Source organism: Phragmites australis, chromosome 19 (genome assembly GCF_958298935.1).
Source record: "Phragmites australis chromosome 19, lpPhrAust1.1, whole genome shotgun sequence".
NCBI lineage: Eukaryota > Viridiplantae > Streptophyta > Magnoliopsida > Poales > Poaceae > Phragmites > Phragmites australis.
This window is the reverse complement of record NC_084939.1, coordinates 8,425,047-8,445,277: the sequence shown is the minus strand read 5'-3', so window position 1 is coordinate 8,445,277 and position 20,231 is coordinate 8,425,047. Positions and strand designations below refer to the sequence as shown.

Below are 20,231 nucleotides of genomic sequence, written 5' to 3'. Positions count from 1 at the left end.
TCTGGTTGTCTTCATGTGTGATTTGTTTCTTTCCCTATCAAGTTTCAACTCCGTAGAGCGACCTGCAGGTTTGAAGCATACACCCTGTTGCGTTTTTCCGCTGTCGTGGGGAAAAAGGGGGTGCCGTGCTAGAGCAAGAGTTGAAAGCTGGATCTGTGCATCTGCCATACTTTTTTCCTGTATGTCAATTGCTGAAACCAGGCCAAAAACGTCCCTGCACCCGTTCAAGGCGCAGAATCCAACTTGTTTCGTCTGATCTGATTCTCGACCTCCCATCGAGGTTCTGTTTGGAACGCAAGAATTTCGCGCCCGAGCAGGTGACCTTTCTACAACACCCAACCCTTCAGCTCGCACCTGGCTCCCCTTGTCTAGATACATAGCCTGGCAACTAAGCTGGGTTAGTTCTATTTTAATTCTTTTCACATGGGAGGCTAATATGACTTTTGCCCTGGCCAAGTAAGTCACGTTCCATGGGAGGTTGGAGCACGCACGGCCGTCGCCAAGGGCCGCCGTTGCGCCTTGTTGGATGGAGTTGGTGGACACGAGATTTGGACGGCTCCGGCGGAGGCCGAACGGCAGCTGGCCCTTGGACGTATCGACCGGCCAATAACCTGTGCTCTGCCGATCAGTCCAAGCTGCGAAAGGTAATATAAAATTTTCGAGGGGCTGAACGGATAAAAAAATGGGCTGCTCTGTGTAGTGTAGCCCGTCCCCCATCCTTTGGCCGCCTCGACGAGTCCGCCTGCCCCGTGAGGGGAGCCAGCAGGCGGGGAAGAGGGGGAGGGATGTTTTCACAGTTAGCACCTTTAGGTTATTTGGATTCTGTTATCCGTTCTAGGTTTGTTTTTTTAATGTGTATGGTGTTTTATATTAAAACTGAAAGCGGCTATATCCAAATACATGGCACTCTCTCAAAAGATGTAGATTACACCAGACATGTAAAATGTTACATAGAACATTCGCTAGAAAATCAAAGTGCATGCAACCCAAGTGTCGCCATGTCTTTGGCTTGAAGATGGCTTGTATTTTCGGTCTAAATGCCAGTGAAATTGGATGTATGTGAAGACGCCAAGGTGAAAGGATCATATTTGTTTCATCAGTGGAAGCGAAGGTTGAGTGAGGAGGCAGAAGCTCTGGTTGTAATGTACCACCGGCGATGTAGGATTAATGTTGAGAAGAGACAAAAGATTGACTTCATCATCTCTAGAGATGCTGTAACTAGGTTTCAAAGTCCTCATTATCGATGACATCCTGCATATGAAATACAAGTTTTATATTTTTATTACTGGGTTGATCCAAAATTAAAAAAAAATAATTAATAATTTACTCTCATCTAACTAAGCTAAAAAAAATAAAATAGTAACCTAAAACTACTTATGGTGCCGTTCTGGGAAGGACCCCGGTTTGACACCCGCCCAAGAGGTTGAACGTTCCAGGCTTGTTGCGAATTTAGGATTTTGTAGGGATACGAGCGATGCTGGTTGCGTCCATTTTGGCTAAAACCCATTTCCATAAATTACTGTAAACCACAGGGATCCCATCCAAAACCCCAAGGCCCAAGCCATATTTCTACACCTCCATCTCCCACTTCCCCTCCCCCGTTCCCCAATCTCTCCTCCACTCCCCCGTCTCCGCTCCTCCGTCACCACCTCGCCGCCGCCAACCCCGAACCGGAGGTCCCCATCCCCCAGCCGCCAATGGCCTCCCCGGCGCCGGCGCCACCCGCGGCCGCGGCGGCGCAGTCCCCTCCGCCGCGCATCGGGCTCGCGGGCCTCGCTACCATGGGCCAGAACCTCGCGCTCAACATCGCCGAGAAGGGCTTCCCGATCTCCGTCTACAACCGCTCGCCCGCCAAGGTGGACGCCACGGTCTCCCGCGCCGCGTCCGAGGGCGCGCTGCCCGTGCTGGGCCACCACGACCCGCGCGGGTTCGTGCTCTCCCTCGCGCGGCCCCGCACCGTCGTGCTCCTCGTCCAGGCGGGCCCCGCCGTCGACGCCACCATTGCGGCCCTAACCCCCTACCTCGACGCGGGGGACGCCATAGTCGACGGCGGGAACGAGTGGTACCAGAACACGGAGCGCCGCATTGCGGAGGCCGAGGCGCAGGGGATCCTGTACCTAGGGATGGGCGTCTCGGGGGGCGAGGAGGGCGCACGGAACGGGCCCTCGCTCATGCCCGGCGGCCACGTTGAGGCCTACAACAACATCAGGGACATCCTCGGGAAGGCGGCGGCGCAGACGGAGGACGGGGCGTGCGTCACGTTTGTTGGCCCCGGCGGCGCCGGTAACTTCGTCAAGATGGTGCACAACGGGATCGAGTACGGCGATATGCAGCTCATCGCTGAGGCGTATGACGTGCTCCGCCGGGTTGGTGGGCTGTCGAACTCGGAGATTGCTGATGTGTTTGCTGAGTGGAACAAGGGGGAGCTCGAAAGTTTCTTGGTTGAGATCAGCGCGGACATATTCACCGTGACCGACCCGCTGGATGGGAGCAGCGGCGGAGCTCTGGTTGACAAGATTCTCGACAAGACTGGGATGAAGGGGACTGGGAAGTGGACAGTGCAGCAGGCGGCAGAGCTTGCGGTGGCTGCACCCACGATTGCAGCGTCCTTGGATGGCAGGTACTTGTCAGGGTTGAAGGACGAGCGGGTTGCAGCCGCTGGGCTGCTGGAGGAGGAGGGTATGCCGGCGGGGCTGTTGGAGACAGTTAACATTGATAAGAAGGTGCTGGTGGATAGGGTGAGGCAGGCGCTTTATGCGTCGAAGATTTGCAGCTATGCACAGGGCATGAATCTTATTCGAGCTAAGAGTGTGGAGAAGGGATGGAACCTTAACCTTGCTGAGCTTGCGAGGATTTGGAAGGGCGGGTGCATTATCCGAGCAAGGTTTCTTGATAGGATCAAAAGGGCTTACGACAGGAACCCTGAGCTGGCCAATTTGATTGTGGACAGGGAGTTTGCAAGGGAGATGGTGCAGCGGCAGAATGCGTGGAGGTGGGTTGTCGCACGGGCAGTGGAGGCTGGCATTAGCACTCCAGGAATGTCTGCTAGCCTTTCGTACTTTGATACCTACAGGTGCAGTAGGCTGCCTGCAAATCTGATCCAAGCACAGAGGGACCTGTTCGGAGCTCACACCTATGAGCGCATTGATCGTCCAGGTTCATTCCATACGGAATGGACCAAGCTGGCGGGAAGGGGCAATGGTGGTGCCATTTGAGGACTTGGATGGTATCAGCTATGCTGTCAGTTACTCTGGGTGATCTCTCTTTGTGGGTTCTTTTTTATTTCACTATTGTTGTCTTTATGATTCTAGGTCTGAGTTGTGTACTTTGAATAATGCTGTCTTTGTGCGGTTTGCACGTGAAGAACATTGTGCACCTTCAGGTTTACTGAGGTCTAGGTACACCCAGTTTGATACTCTTTATTCTGGAATGCAATTGCTTATATGCCTGCCACATCCTAGTGTTGTCTTTGAAGAGTGATCTGTAATATGTAGAGAACATGAGATAGCTATTAAGGGTAGTGATGTTTGCATGGTGCTATAAATGATCTACACCAGAGTATTGAAGGTATTCCTTTCGCCGTAGCTTGACAATATGCTACTGCAAGAGCTATATCTAGTCTGCAAGAGCTATATCTAGTCTTGCTATGAGTCATATATTATGTTGATAAAACTGGTTGCCTGGGCATCTCTACCTATATAAATCAATGAGATATTTGTATTTTTAACAAGAAGAAATGTGAGTGGAAGTCAAAAACTGATATGGCTTTATGCTAGCAGTGTACTATGTCAGCTAAGCTCATCACCAATTAACTTTCTAATGTCTGCTTTACAGAACCATTCTTTGCCAGAATTATAATATATGTCGTATATGTGGTTTCAGTCAAATCTGGTTTATGTCATGTTTGACCTGTGAATCTATCCTGTACATTGTTTTATACTGAAACTTATGTTTATGACTTGACTACACCTATATATGTCAACTCAAAATGCATTATAGAAAAACCATTTCCAACTCTTATCAGGCTGTGATGTGTCGTATTTGGTTGAGTTTTTTATATTCTAATTTGTACATTTTGACAATATTGTGTGGCTTTGGTATAGGTTCAATATAAAAATCAGTGTTGAGAATTGTGCAGAAAATATGTTGTAGGGATAACGTTCTCTTTAGAATATTCATTTGGAAGTGCATTGCTTGCTCGTTACATTAGAAAACTTTAGGGTGATTGTTGCAATTTCTGCACTAATCAAGTGATAAAAACTTCTGTTCCTATGATGCACAATATTTCATAAACGAAGTGAAGTACAATCAATAGAATTAAATTTGGGGACATTATCTATAAGACTAGGAAGTATTATGTAGCTTTCCATTCAATTGATAGCCTTTTATGTTTTATCAAACCAATTTCAGTCATTTGTGTTGGCTTTCTTTGCGCATTCAGAGCTATGGTTATTACTGGCAATCTTTCCTTGCATTGAACATGGGAAAATTGAACCTCACATTACTGGCCTTACTTTAGGATCTTGAGTTGTCATGTAAATCCTGCTTCAACCATCACTTAGGTACTTTGGCCAGTTGTTGTATTCCTGGTCACGATTTTTTCTAAGTCCCTGTATTTTGTTAACTTCATGGTCCTAAGTCATTTGCAGTTTAAGATAGCATAACATTTTGGTATTTTCTTTTGTCATTTGTTAACTTCATGTTCATCTCAATTCTCACATAAAGACTGATCTTGAGTATGTAAGGGCTGCTTATGGCGTTTGTTTGTTCTTATGAACTTGGATCACTGGGTACCAATTTGAGTCTCAAATTGATTGGCCTTTCTGTCATGCGATGCTAATTACTAAATTGGCCAGCCCACCAAACTCGGAACCTTTTTACCAGATATGGCCAATTTGGGCCAACGGGCCTTAAAAAAAATATGTGATTAAATCAAGCTATCTCAATTTGTTGAGCTTTGTTGCAAATCCATGCGTCATCACATGCATTATGCACCGCAACATTCTCAAAAGATTCAATAAGAAAATTTGATTTTGATAACAATGTTGTCATCTTGCAGTGGTCAACAAATGTTCTTTAACCAAATCCTTTTTGGTATTTAACCTTCCTGTACTTGTAATTTTGTACAAATTGAAATGATGTCAGTATCATGTCTGAAACTCTAAATTGTCAGTTTATTAATTTCTGTAATCTGCAGTAGAGTTCTGATGTTGGTTACAATTTGACAGTTGTGGTGGCTGGTGAACTTCAACCAAGTACTTGTTGGAACTTATCTTCCGGATGCTATTTGTAGTTTTTTACAAATAGAAATGTTGTGAATGTGCATGTGCATGTCTAAATTGACATCTATTGCCCATTTATGAGATTACTTCTGGTGTCCGAGGTCTTCTGGCAACTGATTTTCCTGAGTAAATTCATGATTGCAGATGGTCTCACTTGCATATACTTTTTTGTTCATCCTTGCAACTGCTGTACTAAATAGTAAATACTAATGTCTAATCTTGTAACTTCCCTCAAATGTCAAGTTGTGAAGGGTCTTGTCACCTTTTGGCTATGGAGAATTCTGCTGCTTCATGAAGAATAGACGTTTGGTCATATGCTGGAGCTCTATGTGATGCTTCATGTAGATCTAGTTCCTTCATTGAAAAGATGACTTGCCATGTTCATATTTGAACAACGAACTGCATAAGTAGGTCTATATTTTAGTAGGGAATATGTGCCAGTCACTTCATTTGGAGGTACTGTGTTGATATTTTACCCAAGCAGATTGATGTGTGATCTATCACTTACTAGTAGCCTTTTTTGCTATGATATTAACATGTTGGGCTTCAATAGATTCTGCATTTTTTTGTTGTTACCATCCCCTTTCCATTCTCATGTACTTCTCAGTTGTTGCTACTGAAAATATCTCCCATGCTAGCAGCAAACTTTTGTTATTCCTAATCTAATTTGTAGTTATGAAATTCTATAGAGGTTTTGCATCTGCTCCGTCGTTCTTCATGTCTCATCTGATCTTAAAATATGAAAGTTTTATATGTGTACTGTCTTTTGTCATGTTTGATCTTATATTAAATATCTGCAGTTAAGGTGATGATAATTTCTAGCAAATCATACTTCCATATGGACGTTTTGCTTGCCTAGGTAAAATAGGTTGATGAATATGTTGGGGGAATCATGTAATTACTTTCTAAAATAGCTTTACATAGATTGTTGGGCGAACTTGCATGATAGTATAAATAGCTTCAAGTGACGATATCTCTAACCTATTACGTATATTATAATTTTGAATTTGATTCTTTCTTGCATGGCCATAACTCCATGACAATTTGGACATATCGTTTTTTAATTGATCAACATTTAACGCTATATAACATCACGTGTACCTCGAATGTCACTCTGAATAATAGCTTTATTGTCATGAACTTGTTCGCCTAAGATGTACGCAAGATTGTGGTGATGCTACAGCTGGCACATCATGTGATTTACTTTAGGTTGTCCGGATGTGTGATCCGCAAAAAAAAAAAAAAAAAAAAAAACTTTTGCACAATATATTACTACCTCTCTAATGAAATAGATGTTTTAGAATACGTGTAATTAAATTTCAAAAAATTTGACCATTAACACGTACAGAATTACTAGTATTCAACATATGAAAATGATATGAGTAGATTCATCATGAAAAATACTTTTATATGATTAGATGTTTAACAAATTTCACTGATTTTTTTTATAAGAAGTCATGTTAAAAAATGTGTATGATTTTGGTATGTATGATTTTGGGTCCAATGCTAATTATATACGAAGTGAAGCTGATACCAATTGGTATGTATGATTTTGGGTCCAATGTTGGCATGGCACGTAACCATTTTTATCATACTATTTATAATTGTTTCCTTTTATGCGATTAGCAACGATGCTGAGGACTTCGATGGGACAGCACACAGCACAAAGTTGGTTTCGGCATTTTGTTCTCCCATCTTTCTGTGGAGGAATATGCACTATAAAAAATAATTTTCAGAGGTAGGTAGTAATTTATTTTTATATGTATTTAGCTATACGTGTCTGATCGAAAGGCGGTAAAAATAGATAATTTTTATAGGTATAAAAGAGATTGCATAGCGCCTGTGATAATAGTTTTTCACATATGATTCGCTTAAGGAACCACCTGTGGTAGTCGAAGGCCTGTGAAAATACACAATTTTTTCACATGCATAAAAGAGACCGTTTGTGAAAATCTATTACCACAGACGGTGCATTCGATAATAGGTTTTTAACAGGTGGTTCAATTAAGGAACCACATATGGTAATAGCTTTCTACATGCGGTTTTTTAAGCGGGCCACCTCTGATAATCGGTCCTTAAATCAATATTTTTTTGCTAAAAAAAAACCAACTTTTTGGCCCAACTAGGCACCCCTCTCGGCCATGAAGTCGCAAGCCACGCGAAATACACACGCGTGCGGTTCGTGGTACTCGAACTCGAGATCTTTCAGCTCGCACGATACGTCATTACCATCCCACCACAGAAGTACTAGTGATACTAATAGCATATGCAATCCTTTTGATCTTTTCTATCTAAAACTTCAAACAATTGGACATCTAAATAACCTCAAATGAAAAGTCTTCAACTACAAAGTTGTAGATCTCGTCGAGATATATAAAATTTGTCCTCATCCAATTTCATATTAAAAAAGTTATGAATTTTTTAAGATAAATTATCATCTATTTCAGAGGCGGTTCACATAAGAAACCACCTGTAGAAATCATCCCATCTCCACATACAGTTATCCTAAGCAGCCGTAGGGGCCTGCTCAGGCAATTTATCATATGAGCCACGTATGGAAAGACACCCTAGGTATACCAAAAAATAGTTTTTGTAGTAGTGATTGGCACCAGGACTTTGTACCCGCTTGAAAAATTCCGATCTATTGCGACCGCATATAAATTTTATCTTTTAGTGAATTTTAGAAGTCAATAGTGTAGCGACACAACATTCCACTTTGGAGGTAAAAATGTCATGTCTACGGTCATTGCTCTAGTAAACGAGCTTACTGAACTATTGACACATCATAGTAAAATAGCAGAAGCAATGTAGGGGGACTATAGACAAAAGTCATTATCACTTAAGGTCACTTTATAGATTAAGTACCATTAAGTTTATTTAACATGGTCCTGGAAGACACAAGTCACATGTCTCAAGGGCAGGTCAAAGTTTCCATCCCATCCCAACATATTTCTTAATCTTACGGTTAGACTTCGTAGAACTCCTCAACCATCCGCGTCTTGTATGGAACTCCTTCTCAAGGGTTTCCAACTTCCGACTCGATGCTGTCTTCATAGCCATCTTATAATTGAGGGTAGTTTAAGTCTATATCTTACCCCTCTATCTATATTAAGGAGATAGCAAATATGAGTACGAACTTACTCAACAAATCCCATAAATAGCAAGCACACACATTCAAAGATGAGTCAATGGGGGTTCGCAGTGTTACCACTTATTCTGAAGAGTTATCCAAGGATAACCAATGCATTTTGCAAGAGTGTGGTTAGAAAGGTCCAGTTTTAAGGTGAGACTTGTGGCTGAATCACCATAGGGTAGAACCAAGTAGCGGTTCCTTTTTCTACTGTGAGCATAGCTTCTTAACTTAAAAGTAGGGAGTGACAGTCACATTCTAGACTCTGGCCAGAGGTGTATTACTCTACCCACAGAACAACATATTATCTCCTTTTTTCTCACATTCTGAGATGTGCCTGACATGATCAATGCCAACATGAACTTTTCCACACCATTAGCAGGTTACTCTAGGACTGATCTAGGGGAACTGAGACCAATGCAAATTAGCGATCGTATCCTCTCATCCCCTCAAAAACAGAGGGACTAAGTCACTGACCACCAACTGATGAATGGCCCGCATATATTTACTAAGCAGAAATATATAACTATAACTCCACCATAGGTGCTAATTGGTTAAGCCCAACTAAGTCAGGTATGTAATTAATGCACAATTATGGCACAAGGTGATCAACACATGGGGTTGATTACCTAATCACATATTGAGATAGTAGTGAGGCATTCAAAGCCAGTGAGACAAGCATCGTCTCTCTAGCACTCATTCTAGATCCGAAGATCTCACGTTTCATAGTCATTAGTCAGGTTCAACAATTTCAGATTGATCATGCATGTGATTAGTTCGTAGTACAGGATTTTCAAAACTCATGCAAATTAGTTCATTAAGATGAGCAAGGATTGAGACTAGCCTGGAACAACAAAGTTATCGGAGTGCTAGAAACCAGATGAAGTCTGATATTCTGAGGTTTGTCCAATGCTGGGAAAATCAAATAGAAGGATTTGATAAGGTGATGTTTACTTATGGTATTCTTTAAGGAACTAGCATTTGCGTCTTAAGGTCACATTCCCGAAACCTTGAACAAGACTCTAGAAGGCTCCCAAGGTCTTTAGGGAATTTTGTGTTAATTTTAAACTCAAGTTAGGAAAAAAAATACAATTAATAATATTTTTCTTGTTTTCTAAACATTTATTAATGTTTAGAAAATTGATTCCATATTTTTAATCAGCTTTAATGAATTTTCCTAGAATTGATTCCATATTTTTAAAACACTTATTTTCAAAACAGAAATTAAAAACTAGAAATGAATAAAGGGAAGGCCTATTTATTTTTGAAATGGGCTTGTCGAGGTTCTGTCCAACGTTTTTGCTCAATTGGGCCCAACTCGAGTTGATCCTTAGGGCCCAATTTGATTAGCCCTTCAAATTGGGTCAGCTTGTTAAGGCTCACCACCATCTGGCCTTGCTGGCCAATTTGGATTGGCCCATTGGGACCAATTCGTCGGTCCCCATATTGGGTCGGCTTGCTAAGGCCCGACGCCACCCAGCCTTTCCTTTTGCCGCCATTGCCCCGGTCAGGTCGGGTAAGAGACTCGGCTGACCTGGCTATTGTTTCCTTCTCATATCTCACTTTCTCAACTAACTCCCCCCTCTTGCTCCCTATCATCTCGGTCGCATCAGCTGTGCTACCTTGGCCCTTCCATCAACTTCCTCATTATTGGGTCATCTTTGTCGTGGCCTCCCGGTGCTTCTCTTCCACGTTTTCCCCCAGATTGGCCCTTCCCCTCTCTCAGGCCAACCCACGGCTAGGTAGGGTTTAACCCTAGCCATCAGTCACCGTCACCATGGCCGTCTTCTTTGGCGTAGACCGCTGCAGTGGTTCTCGAGAGGAGCTCCACTACCGTCTTCTTTGACCCGGGTAACATCCTTAATGGGGGAAGGCCATCCCTCAGGACAACGGCTCTAAAACATTCCTCACACCCACTACATGACCCGCACAAGTTAGGTCAAGCAGGATCAAGACGTCATGAAGTGCAGGCGTCATCTCCCTGCACAGGAGATGGAACATGTGCTCCTTTGTTCGCCACCTGTCAACAAGTGCTGCCAGTAGGGCATGTTCGAAGCTGAAACACCACTTGTACTCTACTCCCCCGAGCCCAGCATCCACCTGCACAAGCATGCAGAGCATGAGAAGCCTAGCATCGCGCAACCTGCAAATGAAATATACTAAGCAAAGGACTTGCTCAAGTAAGAATTGAAGGACGTGCAAGGAATATGTTGCAAACCTGGGGATCCAATGCTCATCTAGCCTCATGAGCTCGTCCAGAACCCATGGTTGTAGTACCTAAAAGCTCGGTCATCTCCACAGCAGCTAGGTAGGAGCGTAGCTTGGGGTGGGCAGGAGCCATACATGCAAATCCAAAACATAATTAGTCTTCACGAAACATGCATTAAACCAAACAGAAAATGGCAATACATCAATAATTAAAAAACGACAAACTTAACATAACAAAGTTCCTTCCATCATGGCACATTACATCATATGTGGTAAAAACATGACAATAAAAGTTCAACGTGCAACAACCCAAATTTCTTAACATAAACAAAAATTATTTTTATACAAAGAATATAAATAGCAATGTAAATAAAACCTTAGAGAAGTATATATATGCATATATAAATATACATATGCAACAAGGTTTAACTCTTTTTGGAATTGGTACTCATATATGTAAATCATGTATATTATTTAATATACTTTATAAAAATGCATACATACATATAATCAAACATTTTCAAGCAAATATATATATATTATATATAAACATACATAGGAAATACAAGAAAAAATAGAAAAGAAAAGAAAAGGAAAAAGAGAAAGCTTCTCGGGCTGAATCCATAACCCTAGCCCATCTCCCTCTCCTTTTCTTGTCCACCCAAGTGGCCCACTTCCTTTTCTCTCTCACCCTCCCTCCTCTGTTCGCTCTGGGCCAAGACACCATTTCTAGCCCGTTTCGTACGCGTGCGTCGCCCAGCCTGGAATAACCAACCACCTCCTTCCTCTCGCTCGCCCTCCTCTCCCTCTCTCTGTTCATGCCTGACTCACAGACGACAATGAGGAAAATGCCACGACAAGGCATCATGTCTAAGCCAGACTCCACCAGGAGATTGATCAAATGAGACCGCCATAGCTTTTGGAAGCAATATCCTGGATGGAATCCGATCAAGCCCGAGTCAAACACGAGTTACGAGTAGGGAATGAACTACGGACCGAACCAAATCCAAGTCAATTCAGACAAATCCGCACGCGAAAATCTTTATAAGCTAGTACAAAGATTTTAGGAGCCACATACGTTCTTTTGCCCAACCTATCTCCAACCGAGCCAATTTAAATGGAGAGATCGAGCTCGGATCAAACCCGTTGCCTCAAAATCTAATTCGAATTGATTACGAGCCCCTACCCCTTACCGAGTATATATTTGAGCCGAGAGCCCCTCCACTCGCCATCCCAAAGTTTTTGCCCATCTAGCCGATGTGAATTCGCCGCCAGAAGCTCTTCTCCGATGAGCTCTGCAAAGTTTAACCGCTGTCACTCATCGCTAGCTACACTGAGACCTCAACCACGATGAAACGTAGCTAGATGAGTTTGCTGACCCTTCCCGATGCTTTTCCATAACTCGCCATTGAGATCTGACCACGGGAGCTCAACTCTGATGGGTTTTCGGCCGTCTGCCGCCATCGCGAGTCATCGCCGCCCTGTTTTACTCCAGATCCGAGCGTGATCGAGTCAACACCGTCGGATTAATAGTGCGCAGTCATGATGAGAAGGACACGTACCCCTCGTTAGATTAGATCTCAACCGTCAGATCTAGATCAAACATTATAAGTTTAATGAACTCTAATTCCGCCAGTTTAGCCAAGCCACATCGACATGCCACATCGATAGTTTTATTAAGGTATCACCCATATTAGCATAGCGTGCTTAGTCAACAAGCGCAATCAACATTTAGTTTTTTTTTTGCATGATGACATCATATATCTTATATATTACGAAATAATTAGATTTCTAATAAAAATAATTATAAATTAGGATAAATTTTGGAAATTGGTTTAGTAATGTTTAATGTTTTTATATAGTTTAATAATTAAAAAATTCAAATTAATCTTAGAAAAATCTTAGAAAATCCCAGAAAATCATAGATCGCTTCCGAAAAATTCTAGAAAAAAATTTCTAATCACAAAGTTTCACATGTAGTTAACCTTTTTGTATTGTTTTAATGTTTTGAAAGCTGTAACATGTCAGTCATAGCTCTGATTTGATTCGTTCTTTTGCTAAAATTTCTAGAAAAACATAATATTTTGTGTGATGATGAATGTTGTGTGCTATTTGGTTATTTTTGATATTGGTGTTTATTTATTGCCTTTTCTCTTATGTCCGTGAGTAGACGTCACTGTTCCAGAGGAGCTAGGACTTTAGTACCAAGACTTTGAAGATCCAACTGAGCATTATGAAGGCAAGTTGTATCCTTGACCATATTGACCCTAATTTTTAAAATGTTTTATTTTACAAATATGCATGCTTATAATATTGCTAGGAATCATAAAAGTTTGACTTTATCCTAGTTTTCCTTTAACATCCTTGTCGCTATGGTTATAGTTTTGGTTTATGGAAGGGTGTACTTCTAGAGTTTTCATAAGGCGCAAGAGGGGTATTCTATTGATGAGGCGTATTCACGTGGTGGTGAAACCTTAGTGGGTATGCACATGTTGAGAGTAGCTTTGTAAAGGTTTTGTAGTGGTCTCTTATTGCACACCTCAAAAGTGTGTAAGGTACTGATAGGTACAATAAAAAGAGTTGATCATAACTTTTGGGTAAAATGTACAACCTCTATATAGTGTAAAATCAGTCAATCAACCATACTCACAGTTACGACTAGCAAGGAAAACCTCACATGATTAGAACTTAATGATTTGGTTGGTTTGATCAATCATAGTGATGAGAACTATGATTGAGGTGTTGTTCAACCATGGTGGTGGGAACTGTAACACCTAGTTTCAAAGGAACAAAACCGGGTAAAACACATATATACCAGGATCAAGTTTCATACATGAGTTTACATCATCAGTGTAACATCACAGTGCCATTATTACAATAACGTATTTAACTCAATACAAAAGGACCTAAGGATCTAAAAGAAAACACAGCAGAACTAAACATCTTCAATGCCAGCAAGGCTTCCATAATCCACAGGCGTCAACAGGGGGCACTCCAGCCTAGAACAGCAACTCCGGGTCGAAGTCGTCTTCATCAAAGGTTGCAGCTTCATTGACAGCTTCTGAACGGCGGCAGAATGCAAGAGAAGTGACAACAGGTGTGAGTACAAAAATGTGCTCCGCAAGTGTAGGGAAAACAGTCTATGTGGCTTAAGTCAAGGAAAGGTTAGACACAGTTAACTCCACCAAGCAAACTTTAACCTAATGACTCCAATTACAGGCATCATATTTACTAAGTGTGAAGACACCACTATAACAACAGGATTAACTCATCAGATTCCATCCGACTATCAAGACTCACTAGGTAATTCCATTACCCGACTACCCAACCAACCATACCAACCCTGATCCCATCTAATTCCAAAGAAGTCCAAGTCCGCTCTTGTCTGTGAGCATGGCTGATCGAACAGATTGATAATCTGCAGAGTTTGTACAGCTTTCCCCATGAGTCACGATTCCCGTGTTACTTCACACTTCCGGGGTGTGGAGTCAGGGTATCACTACAAGGCCTTTACAAATCTCCCGCTAACTTGTAGGCACCAACTGAGGTTTCATTGGTAACCGATGATTACATCACTGCAGAAGCCCCCTCTTGTGCCACTCAACCGTGCAACGATGCCCACAGAGTTAGAGGGGTGGCTAATTAGTTGACCAGGTCATACCCATAAAGGCCTTGTGGTTGTGCGAATTCACTTGGTTACATATTCAAGAACAGGTCCTCAGGACCCCCACACAGGAACAAACACAAGCCTGTTATTCAGCACCTCCTCAAACCAACCATCTTGATAGGGTCCTTGTACCATGTTGCTACAAGATTACCATACCCGATTCTAGTTGCATAGACATTAGTCAAGATTAATATTTCCCCCAACTATGACTGCACTAGCATGGACTACCTATTTTAACCCATAGTTAAACAACGGTGACAAGGAATAATCATACAAAGCTAGTAAACCCTAACATAGGATTCCAAATTAGACAAACATGCCTAGAAGGAATAAAATAGCTACACATGAATCCTAAAACAAGGGTCAAAATATTCTAGGACACTTGCCTTCAGCGGAAGGTTGCTCAAAGTCCTCGAAAGCTTGATCTTGAAGATTCCTAAACTGCTCACCTCCTAATCGACAAACCAAAAAAAGCACACGAGGGAAACGTCTAAGAATAGTACACCATACAGTACTAAAACTAGGTAAAAAAACCCTATAAAAAGATTCTACATGCCGCTACGAACATTTGGGTGTGAAAAGCGCCCAAAACGGAGCTACGAGCAAAAAATATTGAGCTTTTGAAGTTTTAGCGGCTTAACTGCAAATTTTACTTGATTTCAGAGAAAAACCCGAATTGTTTTTTATACTAGAAAACTAATTTATGACATCATAAATCAAAACCAATTTAATTTTCTATTGGAAAAGCTCATGGAATTGGTCTACGGACCCATGGACCACGGCCTGGAAGGCCGGTCCATGTCCACGGTGGGCTGGTTATGAAGTGATGAAGGGGCTATGCTATTAGGGCCATAGGATTGAGATCCGACAGCCTGGGTTCAAAGAGGCGGTGGACGGACTCGGCCGGCGGTGGCCGACGGTGGCAGGGTCGCTGGAACTACGACGGAGAGGCGCAAACAAGCACGAATCATGACAGAAAGAGGCACAAAATGAAGGGGAGCTCATGGGTAATCTTTACTGAGGCTTCTTGTCAGTGGAGAGGGGCTGGGGAAGGCCGGTGATGGAGAGCGGCGTCCGACGTCGGAGAAGAACCAAGGAGCAGCGGAAAACTTCGCTGGAGACCCTACGACGCCAAAGAAGCAAGAGCCAAGGTCAATGGCGGCTCGGGCACGGAGAGTTTGTGGCGGCGGAGCTCCTTACCGGAGTTGAAGAAGAAGCGAGGTTGAATCTGAGGGGGAGAAAGAGGGGAAAGGGTGGAGAATGCGCGGAACATTGCAAGGAAGAAGAAGGGAGGCTTAAATATGCAAGACAGGGAGAGAATCAGCCAGATTCAAAAGGATTGGCCGGGGTTCTAAATTTCCTTAATTGCGTCGGTTTCCACATTTGTGAGGGATTAAGGAGAGGTGAACAGCTGGGAAGGAGTGAATAAGGGGCGGGGATCTCGTCCACGGGGTTTAATTGAGTCGAAACAGCGCGAGGAGCCGGTGATTTGAACGGGTGCGCGATTCGGGGGCGGATCGGGCTCGAGCGGCGGGAGGAAGGAGAAGGGCAGCTGCAGCTTTGGCGCACGCGTGACCGGGTCCAGCCGGCATGGGCAGGGCACCGAAGAGATGCCGGCCATTGAACCACAATATCCTAGACGATATAGCTGTTAGGGTACCTAGCTCCATGGGACATTTCGTTCTGAATGTACTCCCATGATACTTGGTTCCCTTCATTCACAACTAGGTTATTAAAATCCAGAATGTTCCAATCCATAGGGACATGAACATTGTTCTCATTATTCGAGATGTCATATTCAAAAGCATTCTCGACCTCCCGATCCTTCTACCCCACCTATTCTATTAAACCAGGGATGAGTTCCCCCTCGTTTGCCTCACTAGATAGTTCCATCGGAATGGCCAAGTACTGCCCAGCATCTGATTCTCCAATCCCGTGTTCCACTATTTCATCACCCTCCTCCAAATCACCTCCACCCTACAACTCCCAACCTCCCTCCCTGTACCTCCATTAGGAGGCCAACCTATGTCAATTAAATCTTGTAGGTACCTACTCCACACATGGGTTTCACTAAGCAGAGACACCTTCCAGTAAACACCATCAGTTCTACAGTTTCCCAACATGCTAATAGTCATCTCTTGTTACTCAAGGTCTATTTTGAAACCCTGCATTAACCAGTCGTACTAATTCCCAATAGTCTTATGCATTGGACTAGCTATACCATTATCCATCGAGTCAAACATCGACAGATCTACCCCTTCCAGACCATAAACAATATCCCTTTCCCTATAAAAAATCCTGAATTACCACTTATCCGACATACCTGCCCATGATCGATAAAAAACTATATTATTTCACAGCTAACTATATTTGCTAGATCTACAACAACAGAACATAAAAACACATATATAATGATACTCTAAAAACCTAGGTCCAATGTGTTGAAGATTTGTTCTTGACAATGTGTTCGGAATTAGATTGGGGTAGCTTTGAGATCAGGGATCAAGCACAAAACATGACACACGATGTTGACAGGTTCGGACCCCCAGCTAGAGTAATACCCTATGTGACACCCTAATTTCCATTTTTTTCAATTTATAAAATTTGCTAGAATTTATATTGAGCTTAAACAATTTGAAAAACTAAATGCTCTTTTATAAAAAGAAAATCCAATTTGACATAGGCTATATTTGATTTATATCCATGCATGCTGAGTATAGGCATGTAGGGTTTTATTTGGAGTTCTTTGGGCTTTTGTTTGGTTTGAATTTGCTTTGAATTCAAATTTTCAAATGAATTTACAAAGGAATTGAAAAAGAAAAAGTCTAAATCCTCACCCGGCCTTGCCCCTCTCTTTTCGGCCCAACCCACGCTGACCTGCCTTTCCCTCCCGCCTTTCGCTTGGGCTGCGACCCGTGCGCATGGCCTAGCCGGCAGTCGCGCTAGCCCACGCTCGAACGTGCCAGTCGAATCCCACCTTCGCCATCTGTCGCCGACCTAGCCATCAGATTTATTGCCTCTGATTCAAACTCGTCCATTACCGCTGTGTGCGAGATGGATTCCCGCTGCCGCCCTAGAGTCCCGACGCGCACCAAAGTCCCTCGACCTGCCTATATAGGTCCTTGCCGCCATCGGTATTTTTCCCCCAAGCCATTGCATCGAGATCTGAGCCAATTCGCTGAAAGCTCAGCCGTCGTCTTACCATTGCCACATCTCAGCGAAGCTCGTCAATTCTGCCACGCCGGTGTCGCTTTGCTGTCGCCGAGAAGCATCGCGCGATGTCAGAGAAGCTTCCCTACGCCTCACTGTCGATGTTTGTGCACCGGAGAGTCCTCTCCGTCGAGTTCCGAACATCGCCACCGCTAGAGCTCATCGCCCGGCTGTCTCGCCTCCTCTCCAAGCCATCTTGTGCTCTAGGTAAGATCGCCATGCCTCACTGATGCTATTCCGCTACTTGCCATCAAAATCCAAGGCTGGCGATGTGGTTTCGCCGAGCTCCAGTGAGTGCTCCTTCACAACCTGAGCCGGCGCCGTCGTTTTTCCTCTGCCACCGGCCGAACTCTTGGAACCTCTCCCAGTCGTCGGATTTGCTTTCATCGGCCGAGATTAGATCTCAGAATACTCTTTCATCTACCAATCAAGCGCTGCCATGTGTCAAGTGCAATCCCAGTCAGCCTTGCCATCTCACCCTTTCACGTCAACACCTTTGTTGATGTGTCAGCTTGGTCACCCTGCCACGCAAGCCAACCGCAGCCAGTCAACAATTTAATCCTTTTTCAATACAAATATAATTCCATAAATTCCTAGAAATTGGCACTTTACAATTAGGCCATTCAAATTCTCTGTATTAATCTAAAGGCCCCTCTATTTTTTATAGATAAGCCCCTACACTTTTCCAAAATTGTAAATTGGTCCCTCTAATTTTACAAAAAGATCCCTAAACTTTTTATTAATTACAATTTAGTCCTTTTCTTTTATAAAATAAGCCCTAACCTTGTTTTTAGCATATTTTTTTTGTCGTAGCTTCGTTTTAAGCGAATCTTGCGTCGTTAGATTCATTTTTCAATGCTCTTTCTTTTTAGATAGGTTTTATCTTTTTGTTCTTTTGTTTTATACTTTGTTCTTAGTGCATTTTGTTAGTGTGTTTTGCCGGTAATTGTGCGATTAGTCGACAACGGCCTGGGTCAACTTGAGGAACATCAGGACCATAAGTTAGTGTACACTGAGCAACAACAAGGAGAAGGTAAGTGTCCTTGATCATCTTGAACCTATGTTTTAAATATTTTGTTTTACAAAATTGCATGCAATTTTTGTCAACTTGATGGGTAGTCACCTATATTAGGGTTTACCTAATTCTTCCTTTACATTCCTTGAAGCCTAAGTGGTAGTTGATATGAGTCTCTTGGATAGAATTGCTCAACTTTGCTTTTGGGATGTTGGGGAAGTGTCATATACATGTTTAGTGGACATATACAATGGTGATGATGAGCTTGTTTTAGTAACATGAAACCCTAGTACTTGGGCAATGAGTTGGTTTGATAATGATGGTTCATGTGGTGGGCTTGTGGATACGTTCCAAGAAAATGTATACGTTTTTGTTGGTTATTTCCCTGTTAGATAGTCTTTGCCCAAGTGTCGCATGTAAGGACCGATTTGTAGAGTGATAACCCAAGAAATATCGTACCAAACATGATGCCAATATGGGTAAGGCTTAGCATATCGATTAGACACCTGGCTGGCATTCGTTAGAGTACCAGGACCTAATTGATGGGCCATGCTTTGTAGTGATTCTCCTGGCAGCGCACCATAGGTGTGTGTTAAGTGTCTTGTAAACACGATAACATGGATATCACGACTCGTGGCTAAAAGTTGGACAACCTCTGTAGAGTGTAAAACTGTTATAATAGCTATACCAACGGTTATGGGAGACTTGGATCTGCACATGATTAGATGGATATGGTTGTGGTTATGGTATAATACATGTGGTATTTGGTTATGGTTTATGGGATGATTAACCTTGGATGGTTAGTTGTCGGGTTGTTTGGGTTACATACACTTAACAATTGTTTAATGATTTTCAATTATATTACTATTTTCTTTCCTCGCATTTACACAAATATACCATGTGTTAATCTGTTCTTGTTGAAAGCCTAAATGTCATTACTTTATCACACTTGCTGAGTACTACATGTGCTCACCCTTGCTATCTCCCACAATACATATGTTGCTCAGTGAAAGACTTTGAAGACTTCCAAGGTGACGAACTGGTGTACTAGGAGCGTCTCTTCCAGTCGATGCCCATGGAGTGCTTGGTCGCCAATGCTTCTATTCCACTGCCATCATTTAGTTTGCTATTGTTTAGTTGTTAGAGTTGTTTAGGTGAAATCTTTAATGTAAGAGTTAAACGGTTGTAATTTAAAGTATTATTTTTGTTACTTCACCTATGATATCCTTATGTGTGTTGAACTTCCTAGGCACACATAAGCCGCACTTGGTTTTATCAGTTAAAACTGGATGTGACACCCTACGTCTTGTATAGAGGTTGATCTATTTGTATTCTCTGGAGTACAAGCAAGGTGGATAGACCTATTACAAGGAGTAGATCGGATCTAAACTAAACTAGAGTTGAAGTCGCCGAGTATCTCCTGTGGTCTTGGTGCTTGCATCGAGTTGAGTCATGTTGAACGACTCTAGATCGTCAAAGTTGTGGTTCTGAATGTAATTCTAGTTGTTGTTCTTTCAGAGGTCTGGGTCTCCGCCTTATATAGGCCCTAACATTGCCCTGAATCCTAGCATAATCGATGAGAAGTCCTCCATCTTGTCAATCAAGGCAAGGCACCCGAATCCAACCTGGATACTAGTTGTACTCGAGTTAGCTAACCCGATCGAGACCTTCTTAGTATGGGCTTTCATTATCTCTGAGTATTCTGGGTTTGCAGATTCG

At 42.7% G+C, this 20,231-nt stretch overlaps 1 protein-coding gene across 1 annotated transcript; it reads left to right on the top strand.

Annotated features, from left to right (window-relative positions):
- Positions 1 to 1,542: 1,542 nt before the first annotated feature.
- On the top strand, positions 1,543 to 3,453 carry LOC133900363 (6-phosphogluconate dehydrogenase, decarboxylating 2, chloroplastic). The gene has a single exon (XM_062341471.1). The coding sequence runs from the start codon at positions 1,698 to 1,700 to the stop codon at positions 3,213 to 3,215; it is 1,518 nt and encodes a 505-aa protein (XP_062197455.1). The 5' UTR covers positions 1,543 to 1,697; the 3' UTR covers positions 3,216 to 3,453.
- The last annotated feature ends 16,778 nt before the right edge of the window (positions 3,454 to 20,231 follow it).

Coding starts and splice junctions, on each gene's coding strand:
- LOC133900363 (XM_062341471.1), top strand. CDS start 1,698: ATGGCCTCCCCGGCGCCGGCGCCACCCGCGGCCGCGGCGGCGCAGTCC.